General features: G+C 38.4%; 1 protein-coding gene and 1 non-coding gene across 10 annotated transcripts in view; both read left to right on the top strand.

Annotated features, from left to right (window-relative positions):
- The window catches only part of PABIR2 (PABIR family member 2), a 79715-nt gene that overhangs the window by 12506 nt on the left and 46963 nt on the right, over positions 1-20246 (top strand). For 4 of the 9 annotated variants that reach the window (XM_059910337.1, XM_059910336.1, XM_059910335.1 and 1 more), the window contains exon 10: positions 9297-11091. The exons of 1 other annotated variant lie outside the window; for it this stretch is intronic. In XM_059910337.1, the coding sequence (XP_059766320.1) occupies positions 9297-9366 (70 nt within the window). In that variant the 3' untranslated portion in view covers positions 9367-11091. Of the gene's footprint in view, positions 1-8348; positions 11092-20246 lie in introns of those variants that run through there. 4 more of the 9 variants (XM_059910333.1, XM_059910330.1, XM_059910332.1 and 1 more) reach the window with 1 other exon arrangement.
- LOC132358070 (small nucleolar RNA U109) lies at positions 2789-2920 on the top strand. Its single transcript, XR_009500424.1, has one exon. It is a non-coding gene; the product is annotated as a small nucleolar RNA U109 (small nucleolar RNA).

Raw genomic sequence — 20246 nt, 5'->3', positions numbered from 1 at the left:
GTTGCCCTGGGGAATATGCCTTGATTGTAGCTGCTCTGCCTGCCTTTTGTATTATATCCTTTTAACTTAGCAGAGAACACCAGCATTCTCTTAAGCATGGCCTTTTCTAAACAGCACTATCTGTTGTTATAAAATCTTTTTGAAAATTTTGGGGTGTTCCATCACAATAGTAACTAAGGTTTCGTTTAAATAGTAACACTTGAAGATTCCTGTGGTCTGTTCACATAACTGTTTTTTAGTCTTTTAGTCTTACTCAGCCGAGTTTAGATGTCTAACTTAAGGCCCTTTCCTGTTTTTGTGTGTAAGTTAACTTCTTTTCCTGTACCCGAATTTGAGTACTAGGATGAGTTGAGTACTTGGATGCCAACATACGTACTGGAAGGAAGAGAAAGGGATAATAGCAGTGGCCAGGTGATATTTTGAAATCTTTCAGTACGTTTCAGTCAACTTACTGAGCACCCATGTTCTGGGTGCCATTGTGTAGTGCCTTGCAGAACTTTTTGTTCCCTGAATTTTATGGCTAAGGTTCTTTTTTTTTTTTAAGAACCCCAGAGGGCGTTCACTTTAAAATAAAAAAGATGGTGCTCTCTAAATGGAAGAATCCTGTTAAGCCACTTATAAGTTATACAGACTGACGATTCCTTCTTTCCAAATCACTTATTCGTTGTTTTGTCCAAGGTAACCTCTACTTCTAGTCGACCCAAGAAGTCACAGATTATTCTAGCTCATTAGACTCGTTGATCAGTACCATTCTAACCTTGGAACAGATGCCTTTTAGATAGTTCTAGCTATTTTCAGCCCCACACTCTCTCTTCTCTCTCATCCCTGTCTGTCCTTGGTAGCTCAGTGCTAAATTTGGTACAGAATGCCTTTCCAGGTATGTAGATGATTGCAAAGAGAAAACTTCTAAAGCTTGTCAAGAGGACTAGTGGGTGAAACTCTATACTGAGTGGAAACTGCGTATCACTTTTATGGTAAAGTGTGTTTTAATATAGGCACATGACATTATAAATAGATTTCCTTACGCAGTTACTAACCAACTAACCAAGTTCATGTTAAAAGATATGAAAGCATTCGCCAAGCTAAAAACATACAGGGTGAGGTGATTTTTTTTTAAAATATTGCTGTAGGCTGACTGTGCTTGATGCTATGAGACAGGTTCACACTAATGAGTAAGGAAGGACAGAGAATATATGGCATTTACCAAGGGTCTTCTCCCGTTGTTCAGACGTTTATTCCTCTGAGCAGCACAACCTAAGCTGTCTATGATGGTGGCTGTTGTGAGGCTTCTATTTTATTTTATTTTTTTTTGGCCGTGCCACGTGGCTTGCAGAATCTCAGTTCCCTGACCAGGGGTTGAACCCAGGCCACGGCAGTGAAAGCCCAGAATTCTAACCACTGGGCCACCAGGGAACTCCCATGAGGCTTCTATTTCTATTGCCACCACGTCCATTCTCCGTAGACATGTGACTGGCTGTGGGAGCCCTGGGAACATCAACATTGGGGATGAAGGGCACTTCTGATCTGTAAACACAAAAAGTGTCGCCTCACACTGGAGAGATTTGCTTTATTCGTGACTGCTCATAGAGTGCTAACAAGCCAACATATGGCTCAAGTAATATATTAAAAAGAAACTTATTACTCAAAATTCACAAAACTCAGTGTCAAAGATATTTAGGTGATTAAACTTTCAAGCGATGATTTTAGTAAGTTTGGAGCATCTGGACTTCTGAGGCTGTTAAAGCTGACAATCGCACTAAGACTTTTGCAACACCTTGTGTACTAAGATTGCTGACATTTATGTCTTAAAATTAACAGAATTTAAATATGAGTTATTCATGATATGTAAAATTGGATTCTGCTTTTGCAGAAACTTTTTTTTCCTATCTCTTGAAAGCAGCTTCATTGACCAGACATCCATATTCTTAGAAATGGGGGCAGAGACAGGAGCTAGCTGTTGCCAAGGATAACAATCTACTCGATAACTAAGGAAACCATTTTTATACATTTTAGGGAGAGAAAAGGTATCAGATCATCAGTAGGTATTATCTCATCATTTCAATCATTATAGTTTGTTCCCTGCCCCACTCCATAAAGAAGAGATGGGTTTTAAAACTTTAAAGTTTATACGGTAGATAATGATCTTTAAAAGCTTGCATCTTTGAAGTATAAATTGTCAATAAGTGTGAAGTTTGAGTGTTGACCCATATGGAGTTTGTGTCTGGTGTGCCAACTGCTATGCAAAGGAATAGTGGGCCTCCTTTTTATAAACCCATTTATTTATTTATTTATTTTAGTGATTGAATCTTTTTTTTAAAATTTGTTTATTTTATTTATTTATTTTTGGCTTTGTTGGGTCTTCATTGCTGTGCGCTGACTTTCTCCAGTTGTGGCGAGCGGGGGCTACTCTTCCTTGTGGTGCACGGGCTTCTCATCGCGGCGGCCTCTCTCGTTGTGGAGCACAGGCTCTAGGCGCGCGGGCTCTAGAGTGCAGACCCAGTAGTTGTGGCGCACGGGCTTAGTTGCTCCACGGCTTGTGGGATCCTCCTGGACCAGGGCTCGAACCCGTGTCCCCTGCATTGGCAGGTGGATTCCTAACCACTGTGCCACCAGGGAAGCCCTATAAACCTATTTTTTACTAAAAATTCTTCAATCTTTGCCAACTAAATCTGGGGAACTTTGTTAACCACAAGGTAGGAATTATGTCATTCTGCATTTAGTCCTTAGGAACATCAAGAGTTTGACCGTAGCTCGGAAGTACACCTTTACATGGCGCTTTGATTCTTTTTTTCATGCTGGGAACTGTTCTGCTCCTCATTCTTTTGGGAATAAGACTATCTGTGGCATATAAAATAAAGGAGTTTTCAGGGCTGCTAGCCATGTAGTGAAGATTAAGTGATAGTCTATTTCTCCTACAGAAAAGGAAAAAGTCTTCCATGAAATTTCTTGCCCAGTGCCTTAGTGTTAACAGGACTGCTGACTTAACCTTTATGGTTTTATTTTAGCATTTTTCATTAGACTTATCTCAGTGATTTTTAACATTATTTTTAATGTATGTGTCACGGCAAGAAAATTTTATCATGAGTATGTTACATGTACAAAGAATAAGGTAATCATTATTTATTATGACAGAAATGTTCACATATACTTGAAGATGTTTATATGAGCAGCTTAGACTTCTGTGCTGATATTCTTTTTCTGGTGATTAAAGAGTAGTATTTTTAATTAAAATTTTTTTCTTCCAGTTTTATTGAGTATAATTGACATACAACACTGTATAAGTTCAAGGTGTACAGCATAATGACTTGACTTAACGTACGTCATGAAATGGTGACCACAATAAGTTTAGTGAACGTCCATCATCTCATATAGATACCAAATTAAAGAAATAGAAAAAGAATTTTCTCCTTGTGATGAGACCTCTTAGGATTTGACTTTCTTAACTTTCATTTATAACGTATAGCCATGTTCATTATCTTGATCATGTTGTACGTTACATCCCTATGTGCTGATACTTTAAAACTCCTATCCCCAAAGTGACAGTGGAACTGATCACATTTAACTATGTGATCTTAAAAACCTAGAGGCTATACAGCAAGATAATGCTGGGTCTTCGTAAGGTAAGATAGTAGAGAGTAGAGAACAAACCCTATGGACCAGTTTAACCCACACCAAGGGGTAGGGGGATGCCCTGTAGTCTTACCTTATACTAAAATCTGTGCTGGGGCTGATAGGGCTGCGGCTGATTTCTAGCGTATTTACCTGCCTGCCATTTATCTGATAGAACCCAGTTTACTGACTGGACAAGGCACAAGAGTGGCTCCACCAGATGGGTGATAGCATGAGTCACACTGGACAAGCTAATTTTGTTGTTACTTTATCACTGAATGTTTTAATGATTCCCTTATACTTTCTCCCTTAGTTTTTTTAGACAGAGGGCACTACTTTAGCTGTCATAAGTATTTTTGGTGGTGTGGTTCAAATACTGCCTCAATTGGTATAGTCAGTGGCTGAAATGAATTAGTTTACTTTTGTTTCACGTACTCCTGTGTCCAATTTGAATTGTCTAAGTCCTTTGCTTTCCTGCCGTTGTTTGGCTTTGGGCCACTAGTCTAAGGCTCATTAGCACCTCCATCAGAGCTTAAACTAGGAAAGAAAAAAAGAGAGAAACTTAAATTGGACCACGCTTTGTTGCTTTTTGAAGCCCTGGTAGAAGGTTTAATAGCAGACACAGTGAAAATCACTTTTGTACAGTGATCTCTCTGGAATTACAAAATCACGTTAAGTCTTGCTTGTGGATATATTAACAGTGGGTAATTTGTGACCTGTAGTCACTGCTTCCAGGACCAAGTATAGTAGTGCCAGATTAATTAGAACAGAAACGAGATTTTAGTTTAGTGAAAATACCTGGTTAAAGTTTTACCAGGCTCTGAATTTAAATTGCACTGGAGACTAAATGCAAGTATGCTATTTTTCTGTCAATGAAACACAATTATATATGTTTACAGTTAATAATTGAGAAGAAATTCTTGAAAAATATATATTCTTGAAAAAATATATGAAGTGAAATGTTCAGACTCATTTTTTTCTTGGTAACTTCCCCATTAGCTTATTTCTTTAAGGTAATCAACAGCATTAGAAGACAGATTTCACAGCGAGTCACGTTCTATGTTTTTGAATGAATACAGGATTCACCTAAGCAAGCAGGTTTTATGGCAAATGGAATCTTTTAACCCAGGGCTCACCGTAAGTCTGGTTGGAATAAGAAAGTATTTATATTCAGATTATCTGCTTGGTGGCCAAATTCTAATCTAAGCCTGTTTCTTCCTGCCAAGTAGCAGAGAGCGTGTCCTTCGGCTTCCCAGCCAATATGTGCTTTAGGAAAGTAAATTCATTTTAGTATTAGTCTAGGCAAAATGCTGCAGGAGGAAAATCACATATGTTCCAAAGGCAAATATAAAGGTCTTTTGATTTTCCAATGTCTTAGATTATCTGTGCAACTTTCTTTCAGTACTTTGAATAATACATATTTTAGACCCATTTTGCCATTTGGTTGAAAAAATACCAGAGCCAGCTAAATTTTCCAAACTTCTTACTTAAAAGTGGTATTATTAATGATGCATTTGACAGCAGAAAGTATAGAGTAGGAGGACTGTGGAATATACTGTTTCCATTTTTATTGGGTTGGCCAAAATGTTCCTTCGGTTTTTAAGTAAAACTAAAAGACATATTTTTCATTTTCACCAAGAACATTGTTGAACAACGTATTCACTGTTTTGTTCCACACCTTCTGCCATTTTTCAGGCAACTTCATAATTTCATTTACCCAAAACTTTTTATCTTTTTGTGCAAAGCACTGTTCCAGGTGCCTTTTACAGTCTTCCAGGGAATTGAAATTTTTTCCATTAAGAGAATTTTGTAAAGGCAGAAATCAATGGAACTCCGAAGGTGCAACGTCTGGTGAATACGGCGGGTGAATCAGAACTTCCCAGCCAAGCTGTAACAAAGAAACCTGGTCCTCAAAGAAACATGCTGTCTTGCGTTATCCTGATGGAAGATTATGCGTTTTCTGTTGACTAATTCTGGACGCTTTTTGTCAAGTGCTGCTTTCAGTTGGTCTAATTGGGAGCGGTACTTGTTGGAATTAATCGTTTGGTTTTCCAGAAGGAGCTGATAAGAGAGGACTCCCTTCCAATCCCACCATATACACACCATCACCTTCTTTGGATGGAGACCGGCCTTTGGTGTGGTTGGTGGTGGTTCATTTCACTTGCCCCACGATCTCTTCCGTTCCACATTGTTGTACAGTATCCACTTTTCATCGCCTGTCACAATTTGTTTTAAAAACAGAACGTTTTCATTACATTTAAGTAGAGAATTGCATGCAGAAATACTGTCAAGAAGTTTTTTTTCCGCTTAACTTACGTGGAACCCAAACATCAAAGCGATGAACGTAACCAAGCTGGTGCAAATGATTTTCAGCGCTTGATTTGGATATTTTGAGTACGTCGGCTATCTCCCGCGTGGTATAACATTAATTGTTCTCAATTAATGTCTCAATTTGATCACTATCAACGTCAACTGGTCTACCCGACTGTGGAGCATCGCCCAGCGAGAAATCTCCAGCACAAAACTTTGCAAACCACTTTTGACATGTTTGATCAGTCACAGCACCTTCTCTATACACTGCACAAATCTTTTTTTGTGTTTCAGTTGTGTTTTTAACCTTTCTTGACATAATAAAGCATAATATGCCGAAAATGTTGCTATTTTCTTCCATCTTCAATATTAAAATGGCTACACAAAAATTCACCAATTTTGATATTTTTTAAATGCACGCTGATACGACAGCTGTCACAACACAGTCTAACAAAATTGTTTCGAATGAAGTTAAGGATGACTAAGTGCTACTAGAGCCATCTTATGGAAAAAACTGAACGAACCTTTTGGCCAACCCGATATTTTTACTTTTCCAAAGCCTATTTGTATTCTGTTTCCATCTGAAAACAATCCACAGGCAAAAGAAAGAAATGACATTTTGAAGAAATATAAGAGTAGAGAAGCTGGGTTGGGGGAAGTTACATTTTATTAAGGGTGGTACAGAGGCCAGAAACTTCCAAATGTATCATAGGTTGCTTAACAGTGGGAATACATTAACTTGGAAATTCATAAAAACGATAATATTAAAGACATAATATTGAGTTTCAGGGCAGTTTAGACCAGGATGGGCTTTTGCAAAGGAGCTAGTGATCAAACTTAAACTAGAACCTATATTTGCTGATTCACAAGTCCTTCTCCAATTCTATGCTTTGTTTCCTTTTCAAAAATAAAGAAGTATGTCTGTGTAAATCCTAAAACTGTCTGACTCCCTCGCCAGCTTTCTCTCATCATGTTCTCCTTGCTCTCTGTGCTATAGCCATACTAGCCTGGTTTTGGCTCCTAGAAATACCCTTGCCTCTTCCCCAACTTTACCCAGTTAAGGCCTACTCATCTTTCAGACAACTGCTCAAATATCACTTTGGGGGAGGCTTGTTCCTCCGTATTCCTCCAAATTAGATCAGGTCACCCATGTTATACACTCTGAGAGTCCCTTGTATCTTTACTGCTTTGATCACAAATTATAATTATATATTTATTAGCATGATTATATAACTGTCTCCTGTACTATACTGTAAATTAGATGAGGGCAGGGATCATGTCTGTCTTATATACCACTGTATTTCTAATATCTGGCATACATTCTGCACTTGGTAGGTACTCAGTAAATATTAGAAGAAATGAAATGACTGAATAGTGAATTCGGGCCAAATATAGAGCACGGAGCTTACATGTTGTATTGATGGGTATCATAGCCAGGAAGGCAGCCTCATGTCATATTGTGAAGGCTGGCAATTGTGAATGCTAAAGTCTGTAGCCAGATTCATGAGGCAGGCTGGCTTGATTGTTGGGAGCCCTGGGAGCCTGGGCTGGATGGGTCAGGTATCCCCAGGTTGGGTTCTAGAGGCTCTTGATGACCAGATCAGGAGTCTTAGTGGAAGGACAGGAGCAGAAGCCAGTTGTCAGGATTAAAGAGGCAAATGGGCTGTGAGGGTATTGGGTCTGTGGATATAGAGCATTCCTATTAGAAGCTTGACTGGTAGTTAACTGAAGGGATCAAAGAAACAAGTCTTTTAGAAATAGGAGGGAGACCTTTGAGTTTTGAAAGCAAGAGGAAAGGAAATAGTCTAAGAAATTCATAAAATGAGAAGAACATAAAAGGCAAATAATGGAGGAAATTAGAAAAAAAATGTGTATTTGAGTCGAAGGCCTCTTGGGAGTGAGGAAGTGATAAAATCTAGAGCAGTTGAAAGACTGTTCTGGAATGGAAGGACCATGAAGCAGTATACTTGCTAGAATACTTCCGACAGTCCAGGGTACCTCAGCGAGTAACCACTCCTCTTACTCGAAGGCTGAAGGTAAGAAGAGAAATATAAAAATTAAAAAAAATTTTTAAAGAAGAGAAATATAAGGGTAGAAATCGCTTGAGCTGAAGGTAGGGGAACTCCCTCACGGAAACCATGACATGTCAAGAGGAACACTTACTGGTATGTTGGACCTTCTGGTGCCTCTAGGAGAGCACCCAAATGATACAGAACCTTGCGTGTCTTAACTTGGGATTTCTCTGACATTGTCCTCTCCCAGGTATCTGAATATAGTACATTCTCTAGTTTTGCTGTTGCTTTTATGCTTTTTATGATTTACCAATGCTGTACTGATCCGTGAGTTCTTGAAACCATGTCATTGCATGTTATGTTTGCCTTTACCCTGATAGATGCATCTGCTTATAATTCTTTTTGCTTTGTCCTCAGTTCAGATATTTTGGATGGCAGTAGTAGCAGCAGTGGCTTGTCCTCAGACTCACTGGCTAAAGGCAGCACAACCGCAGAGGCTCCAGTAGCATGCTCCAATTCATGCTCTCCGTTCATCTTGATGGATGATCTCTCACCCAAGTGACTTACCCATTTCTGATTCAGTGTTCTAACTGCTGTTTCCTGCAGAAAACATTCAGGGAGGAACACAGGGAACTTTGATCCGTAATGAGGATTAAAGTGTTACTGATCTAAACCATTTTGATGCCGTTCTTTTTTGGCACTTCTCTAAAGTTTGATTTTTTGAGTGTAGTAACCTTACTTAGGTCTCTTTTTGCTGATCTCATTTTGAACTAGTAATGAAATCTCAAATACTCATTTTTGATTGCTTAGAGTACATATATATATATATTTTTTTTTTTCCTCAGTGCTTCAAAGAGCACCTATTTTAGAGCCTATACATTTAAGGAAAGCACTAATATGTATTTTCGACAGTGGTTCTTTTTCCCAGCAGTGTCATGACAGCTAGAGTTGATCAGAAATTCTCTTGCTTGAGAGATTTTTGTTGTTGTTGTTCTCTGTTGACTACATAAGTCTCAAATCTCTTTATCTCACAATATTAGATGAGTTGCTTTTGATATAAATTTTTATTTTTCTGCATCAGCTTAAAGTACATTATTTTGTTTCCCTTTCCTGTTTGAGCTGCTTCCTTGCCATTTCTCACAAAGGGGAAAAAACATGTCGTTGCTTTCATTACTGTGCATATTGCTTCTTTGCTGTTGGAGTGTAGGATACAAGGATTGATTTTAGTGCTGAGAATGTAAACGGACTTAACAGGATGCCGGGATTAGTCACCACAGCTTCTTATGACTTAGCTACCCCAGTTGATATTGTTCTCCTCAAACCTGTTGCCCTAAGGAATATATAAAATATTGTTAATGTTTCTAGGTGGTGTTATCAAGGAGAAGAAATTCCTGCCTTGACCAGATGTGTGGAGCATCTACAAATGAATGAATAATGTTATTTACACACAAACCACTGTGTAGAAAAGTGTACACGGAGCTTGACAGCTTGTCTTGGGTGGTGTAATGAGGCCTGAGGGGCCTTGGGGTTCAGTGTCATGCTGTAAAGATGTATATCATAAGGTAGGATAGAAAAGGGGCTCTGTGTCTGATTGCCACATACCGTTTTGATTGCTGCTTCTTTCTGATTACTTTTTCGTCATTGGAGTTGTTTGTTTTGTTGTGTGGTGAGTGGTGTTGTCGACTGTATTTTGGTTATTGTGTTGCCCCCAGAATCAGAGTCCAGTTCTTATACATGCTGCCTTATAGGAAGCGCAGTTTAATATCTACGAGGAAGCTTTTAGGAGCTGCCAAAGTCCATGTCATCGTGCATTCTGCTTTTAAGAAGCTGTTTGAGCTGTCAACAGTGTACATGATAGTAAGTCTGCGGTACCATAAGTTATTTAACATTTAAAAGAGGAAAATCCCGATAGAGCTATTTTAAAACCTGAGTGTAATCTATTGCCGTGTTATTTATTATTTAAAACTGTGTGCAAAATGTCTGTTGTGATAGATTTCTTTTAATGGTCAGACATCGTGGTTGGATTGTCTGCATTTAACATGCAAATTTGCCTGCTAGGACCATAATATTCCATTTTTAAATGAATGTAAGAAATGAAAACTACTGCATTTGTGTCTTTTGAAGGCAAAGGTCGTTGAATTTTAAAGGAAGATGATGTGCTTTGAGGGTACCCACAGACTAGTAATACTGTAGGGCTTGAAGGGAAACCTATTCTCTCTGAATTATAAGAGAGCATCACTTAGCTTGCAGTAAGTAGTTCTGTTGTAGCATCAGCTGTGTTGTTTATTTTAAATTGTGATAACTGCCATAATGGCCATTAATGGCTTTATTTCTCATATTGACTTTCATCTGTGCAAAGTCCATAATCCTTCAAACCTAACATGAATGTATATATTATGAAGATTGTTCTCTAGTATGTCATTTTAAAGAAAAATTACATCAGTGGTATGCAGTGTATTTATTCTGTTTGTGAAAGAACCATGTTAAAAGTCTCTGCCTATATAATACTGAGAGATGGTTTTCTCCTATAGGGTATTTATCCACCAGCTCTCTACTGTCTTCTTTGCCTTAAAGGGACACTTTTGGCCATCATTTTTTGGCTCTAATTTAGGACTCTTAAGACATAACCTTTAGAATGTAATGATATTTAAATTTATTTTAAATAAAATAAATTTATTTTGGGGTAGAATTGGGACAGGAAAATGAAATTGTTCCTCTGTTATGAGAACTAGGAGGCAAGGTAACTGACTTTACTGTTTAAGCCAAGGTTCATTTTTATTGTTTAAAGTGACTAGAAAGTTAAGTTTGTGCAGGGGTTGTTTCGGATTACATAAAAGATAGACATGCTAACCTTCAGGTGAGCTTTGTTGACAGTACTCCTTTATTTTTATATAAAGTCTAATATTTGAAAAGTGATCATTGTTATAAAGTAAAATTCTCTCTTCCTATTCTAATATATCATATTTCAGGCTTCTATTTGAAAACAAGTATAAGAGATGATATGATAAGAAAATTTAATAGATGCTCTTTTTGCTTGACTGACATATAATCACTGTGTTTCATGATAACTGCTTTTGGAATAATAAGAAGTTTTGTGAACTGCTGACCTTGTGTATATCTTAGAGTGCAAATTTAATAAAGTGTGTACACATGCATAAAATTCTGTAAAATTTTTAAGCCTATCCATATCCCAGTATTGCATTCTCTGTGTCTAATTGCAGTCAAGTTTTGAATAAAAGGATATCGGGAACACAAAAGAACTAATAGCTGTTTTGAAGTTTGGGTTGTTTCCCAAAACAAAGAGAAACCTCTCCACATAATCTGTCAAATTTTCAAGAGCATTTTGTAGAATTTGACAATTTAGAAGGTTCTTGCCAATTTAGAAGGTTCTTGCCAAGGCTACACATATTTCTTACTTGTTTTGGATTTATTTTATCTTGTGTTTTTTTTTTTTTACATATTCATAGGACTCTAGATTGTTTTTGGAGCAAGATGGCGGGGGTGGGTAGACAGGCAAAAAATAAAAGCCTTTCATGCATGACTCAGGTTTTAAACACTCACTTTTCTTTTCAGTATTTAAAAAATACATGAACTATTTTATTTCACACTTACAGAAAAGTTGCAAGAATAGCCCAAAGAACTCCCATATATTTTTCACCCAGGTTCCTCAGTTGTTGATATTTAACCACATTAGTTTTACCATCCCTCCCACTCGCTTGTATGTATGTATGTCTGTATGTGTCTTGTATATTTGTATGTGTGTGTCACATTTTTTCTGAACCATCTGAGAATAAGATATAGACATGATACCCCATTACTCTTAAGTGCTTCAGTGTAAATTTCCTAAAGACAAGGACATTTCTACATGACCACATTGCAGCTATCAAAATCAGGAAATTAACCTTGATACAAAACTATCCCACCTAGTGTACAGACCCCATTCATATTTTGCCTGTGGTCCCAATAAGGCTCTTTTAGCAAGAGGGAAAAAAATTTTCTTCTGGCCCAGGATTCTATCCAGGATTATGTGTTACACTTAGTCATTATGTGTCTTTAGTCTCCCTCAATCTGGAAATCCCCCCGTCTTTCCTTGTCTTTTGTGATCCTCATAGTTTTGAGAAGTACTAGCCAGTTATTTTGAAAAATGGCATTCAATTTAGGTTTGACTGATATTTCCTCGTTACTAAATTCAGGTTATGCATTTTGGGCAGAAATACCACAGAAGTGGTGTTGTGTTCTCAACATCTCATTGCAGGAGGCACACGGTACCACTTCGTCCTATTACTGGTGACCCTTGATCCTTTGGTTAAGGAGGCGTCTGCTGTGTTTCTCCACTGCATAGTTAGCGTTTTCCCTTTGAAATTGGTAACATATTTTGTGTGGAAGTACTTTGAGACTATAAATATCCTGGTTTTTCATCAAACTTTCCCCCAGTAATTTTAGTATCTGTTGCTCTTTCTTGCCTGCTAGTGTTATGATGACTACCCAATGGTGACTCTCTAGTTCCCTTATTCCTTCTACACCTATTAATTGGCATTCAAGTGTAAAGAAGAAGTTTCCCTTCTCCACCATTTATTTGATCATTGTGGACTCGTGGACTCCTATTTTAGTCAGTGGGTTTTTATTCATAACCATGACTTTTTTTTTTGATATTCATATCTCAGATATGGACAGTGAGAGTCCCTCCGAGCTGGCTGCTATGTCCTTTTGGCAAATCTATCATTTTTTGAGCAGTGTTTTACTTTCTGGCATAAGATGTCCCAGATTCATACTTTCCTTGCCCCAGCCCTGCGATCAGCTGTTTCTCTAAGGAACCTTGATTCCTTTTAATAGAGAATGGTATTTGGTACAATTACCAAAATACAGGCACTAGGTATAATCACTGCTACTTGAGCATTATGGTTTAAAGGCCCTCTCGGGACTTCCCTGGTGGCCTAGTGGTTAGGATTCTGGGCTTTCACTGCCATGGCCTGGGTTCAGTCCCTGTTCGGGGAACAGATCTTGCAAGCTGTGCGGCACGGCCAAAAAAATAATAATATTAATAAATAAAGGCCCTCTCAACACAGAAAATACATGTAAATGTATATTTATATATACAAACATATGTATATCTGATTATCTATTAAAGATCATGAGTTCAAACTGGTATCTCCGATTCCAGTTCAACACTATGCGTTCATTCCAGCATCCGTCCTATCCATATTTGTAACTATTCTCGGATAGTGACAAGCCTGTTTCCCTTTATCCTCAATACAATTGCTCATTTCTCCTGTATGTAACCAATTTCTGACCCTGACACATCAATGCCCCCTCGGCCCCTCCAGCCCCGGCTGCCTCCATAGGAGGAAGGGAAAGAGAATAGTATTCTAAATACTCAAGTTTTAAATATCCCTTTCTCACACGCACCCCAGCCATCCCCAAGCTTCTCTTCCTCCATGTTTACCTGTTCATAGCTCATGGATTTCTTATATTCATCAATTTAAAAGTATTTATTGAGCCCTGTGCTGGGAACTGTAAATATAGATGCAGTCAGTACCTTCAAGGTGACCAGCCTAGTGGAATAAACAGAAGTACACTGACCATTAGAAGCACCGATTCTAGTGTTTTGGGGAGCACAAAGGGAGAGCACCCAGCATAGCCCGGGCTGTGCTTCTGGAGTCCTTCCCAGAATAGGTAACACTGAAGCTGAATCGAACAGCAAACCTCAGGTGGAGGGAGAAGTGAGAGGGAAATAGGCTACAGGAAGAAGAGACCAAGGCACCCTCACAGTCATACAAGTAATTTGCTAACATGAGAAATGGGGTTGGAGAGGGAAATAGAGGCACCTCTGGTCTTTCAGGATTTGGGAGTCTTTAGCTTATGTAGGTGGGAGCTATGGGTGTAGACGTAAGAAGGGAGATTTATGGCGAAGAGGGTTAAGGACAAAATCCTGACAAGCATCAACATACAAGAGGCAGGTTGAAGGAGAGCTGGGGTGGCAAGAGGGGTAGGGGAAAACCTTGGAGAAACCAGCTAATGCTGTCAGCAAAGCTAAGGAGGGAGTCGTGTCCAGGGTCACTTAAGATGAGGATGCAAAACTTCCCATTGGATCCGATCATTAGGAAGTCCCCTAGAGACTTTCATGAGTGTACTTTTGGTGAGGTGGAAGGGACAAAAGTCAGATTGCAGTGGCTTGAATAAACAGGGGTTTAGGAAATGGAGACAGACAGTACAGTCTGTGCCCAAATCTTCTAACTTCGTCTTTCTCTTCTTTCCCTATTCGTGCTCAATTACAATACGAAGTTGTTCCCATGTTCTCCCCTGTATCCTCAGCGCTGTATCTACAACATAATAGTCACTCAATAAAATTTTGTTGAACAATAACCCCCCTCCCCCCACTCTAACCCACAGAGGGAGCTGAAAGATACTCACTCCAACCTGTAGAGGGAGCTGAAAGAAAGTCACGGGGGAGGGTTAACCTATAGAAGGAGCTGGAAGGAACTCCCAGAGCAGTGCTAACCACACACTCTGACCTCTAGGAGGAGCACCAAGCTTCTTGTGTTCCAGGCATTCCTGAGGAAAACTTGCATGAGGAATCTTCATCAAGGAGTACTCCGTTTAGATAATAGTTATTCATATGTACCTAATATGTACCTTCTGTTTGTGGCATGTGATACCAATTTTCCATTTATGAAAGTGATGTGAAGTGTTCTGTTAAAATAAACTTAGCAAATAATATTTTTAAAGATGTATTTTAAAGATAAATATAACAAAGAAAAAGTGAGTTCACTAAGAGAAACATCTTCAGTAAACAGGAGTGAGTAATAGCTAGCTAGATATAGCCAAAATCTTCAAAGTAAAATATAAATCAGAACTTTGATCCAGGATTGGATTGGGTCACAGTGATGTGTGGAATTGTTGGTATGGAGAGGTTAAAAGCTGTTGAGTCTGTGTGAAATGCTCTTTGGGGTGCCTCTTTGGAGCCTCTTTCTGGGATTCTGATTCTGCTAGCTCTTCTCCTATGAAGTGTGGCAAGAGAAGTCTGGCATCTCTCCTTTAGCTTCTGAGGAGAAGACACTCCCCCTCACCTTGTAGATCAAAGGGGAACTTGGTTGGGGCTCAGGGAGAAGAGGCCTAAAAAGCACTTGAGACCTGATTTCCTAGGTCCTGGTTTCTTTGGAACTGGAGGCTTTTCTGGGGACTTTCAGTGCTAACACAAGGAAAATCCTGGGCAAACTGGGACCAATCAGTCACCCTAAATGGTTTCTTGCCTTCCCTAGGTGTGGTTTTCCTTCAGTGTGTTTCCTTAACCATCTCTTCTGACTAAAGTAGTGGTGAGAGCTCCAAAGCTAAGGTCAGAATGTAGCCCTCAGAGAAAGAAGCTTCTAGTCTGGGTCACTGAGGCCTGCCCGCTTTGGGCAAAAGGAAGTTTTAGTCTAATCCTTTCGGTGACTACACTGAAGTCTGAGGTGAAAGACTGAGCTAGGTAAGTGTTTCTTTGTCTGAATCTATTCTTCAGACACTCATCTCCCTCCAGGACCTATGGGGTCAGATTGGGAGGACGGGGGACTGGCTATTGTAGGTAGTGGTCAAGAATTTTAGGATTTAAAATCCTGATGTTGTATATTTCCTCCTCTAAGACAAAACTAACATTTCATAGCAGTGTTTAAAATTATTTTCTTTTTTAAAAGTGTTTTTCTTCATTATTTTTATTCATTTTAAAATTATAAATTGTGAAGGGAAAAATTCATTATAAAGTTTAAACCTTATAGAAGTATGCAAAGTAAATAAATGCCTCCCCCCATAGCCTTTTCATCCATAAATAGTTTGATTTGTATACCTAATTACCTTTTTCTATATATATGTGAACATATTTATAACAGACACACATGCATATTTTAACACTTTATTGAAGTATAACATACATACAAAAAAGTGTACAGCTTGATGAATTATTACAAGCTGGATGGTCTGTGGAATGTTCTGTGTGATCTGGATGACCGGTTACATGGGTTTATTGTTTGTGATCATTTATAGGGGGCGAATGGCTAGAAGTGGGCATTAGGGGGCGCCTCAAGTGTTCTGGAGTGTTCTGTGTGACCTGGGTGATGGTTACATGGGTTTATTCAGTTTGTAGTAACTTACCGGGTGGGAAAGGCTGGATGCAGGCATTAGGGAATGCTCCCGGATTTCTGGAATATTCTATGTCAGCCTGGGTGATGATTTATGGGTTCATTTTTAGCGATTGTATAGTATTCCCGTGTATGAACATTCCATAATTTATTTAACTAATCCTTAACTGATGGTCATTTAGGTTCCTTATACTTTATTAGTATACACAAGTAATATCTTTGTTTCTGTAAGTATTTCTGCAGGAGAGAATTTTAGAAGTGATAGTTGAGTCAAAGCATATGTGCATTTTATTTTATTATGCTCCTTTTGAAAAGGTAATACAAGTTCAGCATAAAAATTCAAAGAATAAAAAGGGCATATAGGGAAAAGTCAGTCTTCCTTCTACCCTGGATTCCCAGTCCCATAAGGTCCTTCCTCAGAAGCAACCGGTGTTATCAGCTTCTGGTGGATTCTTCTGGAGATAGTCTATGTATTGCATATGTATTTGCATATTTTATCGGCATTTCTTTTTTTTTAACATCTTTATTGGAGTATAATTGCTTTACAACGGTGTGTTAGTTTCTGCTTTATAACAAAGTGAATCAGCTATACATATACCTATGTCCCCATATCTCCTCCCTCTTGTGTCTCCCTCCCACCCTCCCTATCCCACCCCCCCCCATCCCACCCCTCTAGGTGGTCACAAAGCACCGAGCTGATCTCCCTGTGCTATGCGGCTGCTTCCTACTAGCTATCTATTTTATGTTTGGTAGTGTATATATGTCCATGCCACTCTCTCACTTTGTCCCAGCTTACCCTTCCCCCTCCCCGCGTCCTCAAGTCCATTCTCTACGTCTGTGTCTTTATTCCTGTCCTGCCCCTAGGTTCTTCAGAGCCTTTTTTTTTTTTTAGATTCCATATATATATGTGTTAGCATACAGTATTTGTATTTCTCTTTCTGATTACTTCACTCTGTATGACAGACTCTAGGTCCATCCACCTCACTACAAATAACTCAATTTCGGTTTTTTTTATGGCTGAGTAATATTCCATTGTATCTTCTTTATCCATTCATCTGTCGATGGACACTTAGGTTGCTTCCATGTCCTGGCTATTGTAAATAGAGCTGCAATGAACATTGTGGTACATGACTCTTTTTGAATTATGGTTTTCTCAGGGTATATGCCTAGTAGTGGCATTGCTGGGTCGTATGGTAGTTCTATTTTTAGCTTTTTAAGGAACCTCCATACTGTTCTCCATAGTGGCTATATCAATTTACATTCCCACCAATAGTGCAAGAGGGTTCCCTTTCCTCCACACCCTCTCCAGCATTTATTATTTCTAGATTTTTTGATGATGGCCATTCTGACCAGTGTGAGGTGATACCTCATTGTAGTTTTGATTTGCATTTCTCTAATGATTAGTGATGTTGAGCATCCTTTCATGTATTTGTTGGCTATCTGTATATCTTCTTTGGAGAAATGTCTATTTAGGTCTTCTGCCCATTTTTGGATTGGGTTCTTTGTTTTTTTGATATTGAGCTGCATGAGTTGCTTGTATGTTTTGGAGATTAATCCTTTGTCAGTTGCTTCATTTGTAAATATTTTCTCCCATTCTGAGGGTTGGCTTTTCATCTTGTTTATGGTTTCCTTTGCTGTGCAAAAGCTTTTAAGTTTCATTAGGTCCCATTTGTTTTTTTTGTTTTTATTTCCATTTCTCTAGGAGGTGGGTCAGAAAGGATCTTGCTGTGATTTATGTCATAGAGTGTTCTGCCTATGTTTTCCTCGAAGAGTTTTATAGTGTCTGACCTTACGTTATAGGCATTTCTTAAAGCCACACCTCCACCCCACCAAGATTGTACCAATTTATACTCTCATCAGTAGGGTATGAGAGTTCCCATTACCACTAGAGATGATTCAAGGGTTCTGGAAAGACATGAGTAAAAGAAACAGATTTCATTCATTCACTCATTCATTCATTGGAAATACATTCATGTGTTTAAAATTCTACAGGTACCAAAGGGCAGAAAATGAAATGTCTCCCTCCTGTCTTCATCCCCAGCCTCCATAGCTCCTCTTCCCCACAGCAATTGTGGTTTTATTTTCCTGTGTATCCTTACAGAGAAAGTTTGCATATGTGTAAACAAATTCATCAATATATTCTTTTTTCCAAAATTTCACACAAATGGTAGCATATTTATATAAGCTATTACTGTGTAATCTCCCTCTCCTTCCCCCTGAAACCTTAGTGACTTAAAACTAAATAGTTCATTTTTTCTCATGAGTCTATGGGTGAGTGGGTGGTTCTGTTGTTCAGAGCCGGGCTCGGCTGATCTAAAAGAGATTATTGGGACAATTTGGGAAATCTGAATATGGACTGTGAATTAAATAATATTATTTTTTTCAATTGAGGATTCAAAATTCAGGCTCAAAGGTCATGCAAATTCATTTAGTTGTCATGTTTCTTTAGTTTTCTTTAATGTAGAACAGTCCCCCCACTTTCTTTCATCTTTCATGAAATACTCATTTTGAAGAGTCTGGGCCAGTTGTCTTGTATGAGGTCCTGTTGTTCGGATTTGTCGGATTGTTTCCTCATGATTAGATTCAATTAAACATTAGATTAGTTAAATCTTTCTGGCAAGAATACCACATAGGTGATTCCCATTGCATCACATCAGGAGGTACATGATGTCAGTTGTTCCACTGGTGATGCCAAGTTCAGTCACTCAGTCAAGGTAGTGTTCTCCAGATTTCTCCACTGTAAAGGTACTTTTCCCCCTTTGTAATTAATATCAAATTAGTATTTAAAAAGTATTAGATGTGACCATGTAAATGTCCTGTTCCCCAACAACTTTCACCCAATAGTTTTAGCATCCATTAGTGATGCCTCCCTGGGTCAGTTTTGAAGATGGTGGCTGCAAAATATTTTACTAATTCTGTCATTCCTTCCACATTTATTAGCTAGCATTCTTCTGTAAAGAAAGCTGCCCCCCTTTTTGCATACCAACGTGTTATAACCTGTTACCTTTATTATATTATACCTGTGCGTGAACAGACAGATCATTGGAGCAAAGCGGAAAGTCCAGACATAGACCCAAGTGTAAAATTTAACGTATAGTAAAGGTGGTATACCCAGATCACTGGGGCAAAAATGGACTTTTTAATAAATGCTGTTGGGATAATGGATTGCTGTAAAAATAGATAATTTGGTTCCATACCTCATACTGTACACTGGAATAAACTCCAAATGGATCTAAATGTTAAAAAATGAAACCATGTAAGTAATATAAGAAAACATGGATGAAATCCTTTATAACCTGGGTATAGGGAAAGCCTTTCTAAGTATGACTCCAAATCCAGATACAATGAAGAAGATGGATAATTTCAACTACATAAAAGTAAAAGCTACATAAAAATAGAAACCTGTTGCGTGGCAAAAAAACCCCAACAAAAACAAACAAACAGACAAAAACACCACGTAAGCACAGTCAAAAGAAACACAACAAAACTGGGAGATATACTTATCTAAATGGCTAATATCCCAAATACATATATAAAGAACTCAAATTCCAGAGCAGGGGGAAGGCTAAAACTCACAAGAGGAAAATGGGCAAAAATATGAAAACACAGTTCACAGAAGAAATGAGCCTTAAATATACGAAAAGCTACCCAACTTCACACACAGTATGAGAGATGCAAATATGTTTTTTCAAAATATGCAGTCAACTTGACTATCTGGGTCACTTGGAGAGGAGGGCGAATGGTTGAATGAATGAATGAATGATGAACTACTGGGTCCTTATACTTACCAATGGGGCCTGCCACTTAAGAGTCGAACGAATGAATGAATGAATGAATGAAGTGGAGGCAACCCCTATGTTTTCTTTAGTTCCCTCTCCCCCCTTCTGCTTCAGTTCTTGCCCAGTTTCCATATCAAAATCCCTCTCCTAATTTTTCTCCCTAATTTCCATCTTGTGTCCATTTGTTCACTAAGGTAAAACTTCAAGTATGGCCAATAAGCATAAATTTTAAAAAGTTGCAAGTTTTAAAGGGAACTTAAATGTTAATATCTAAAGTGCTTGAAAAGGTCCGCCTTTCTTATCTTTCTATAATTATTCTCTCATGTACCAAAACAGGAAAACTGAAAAATAATTTATTGTTGAAATCATTCCAGCATTTGTTTGATCTTATTACTAAAACTACTTCTTACAATTTCGTTGCAAAC

This window comes from Balaenoptera ricei, chromosome X (genome assembly GCF_028023285.1).
Source record: "Balaenoptera ricei isolate mBalRic1 chromosome X, mBalRic1.hap2, whole genome shotgun sequence".
NCBI lineage: Eukaryota > Metazoa > Chordata > Mammalia > Artiodactyla > Balaenopteridae > Balaenoptera > Balaenoptera ricei.
The sequence above is the reverse complement of the archived record's forward strand: the minus strand, read 5'-3'. Positions and strand labels throughout refer to the sequence as shown.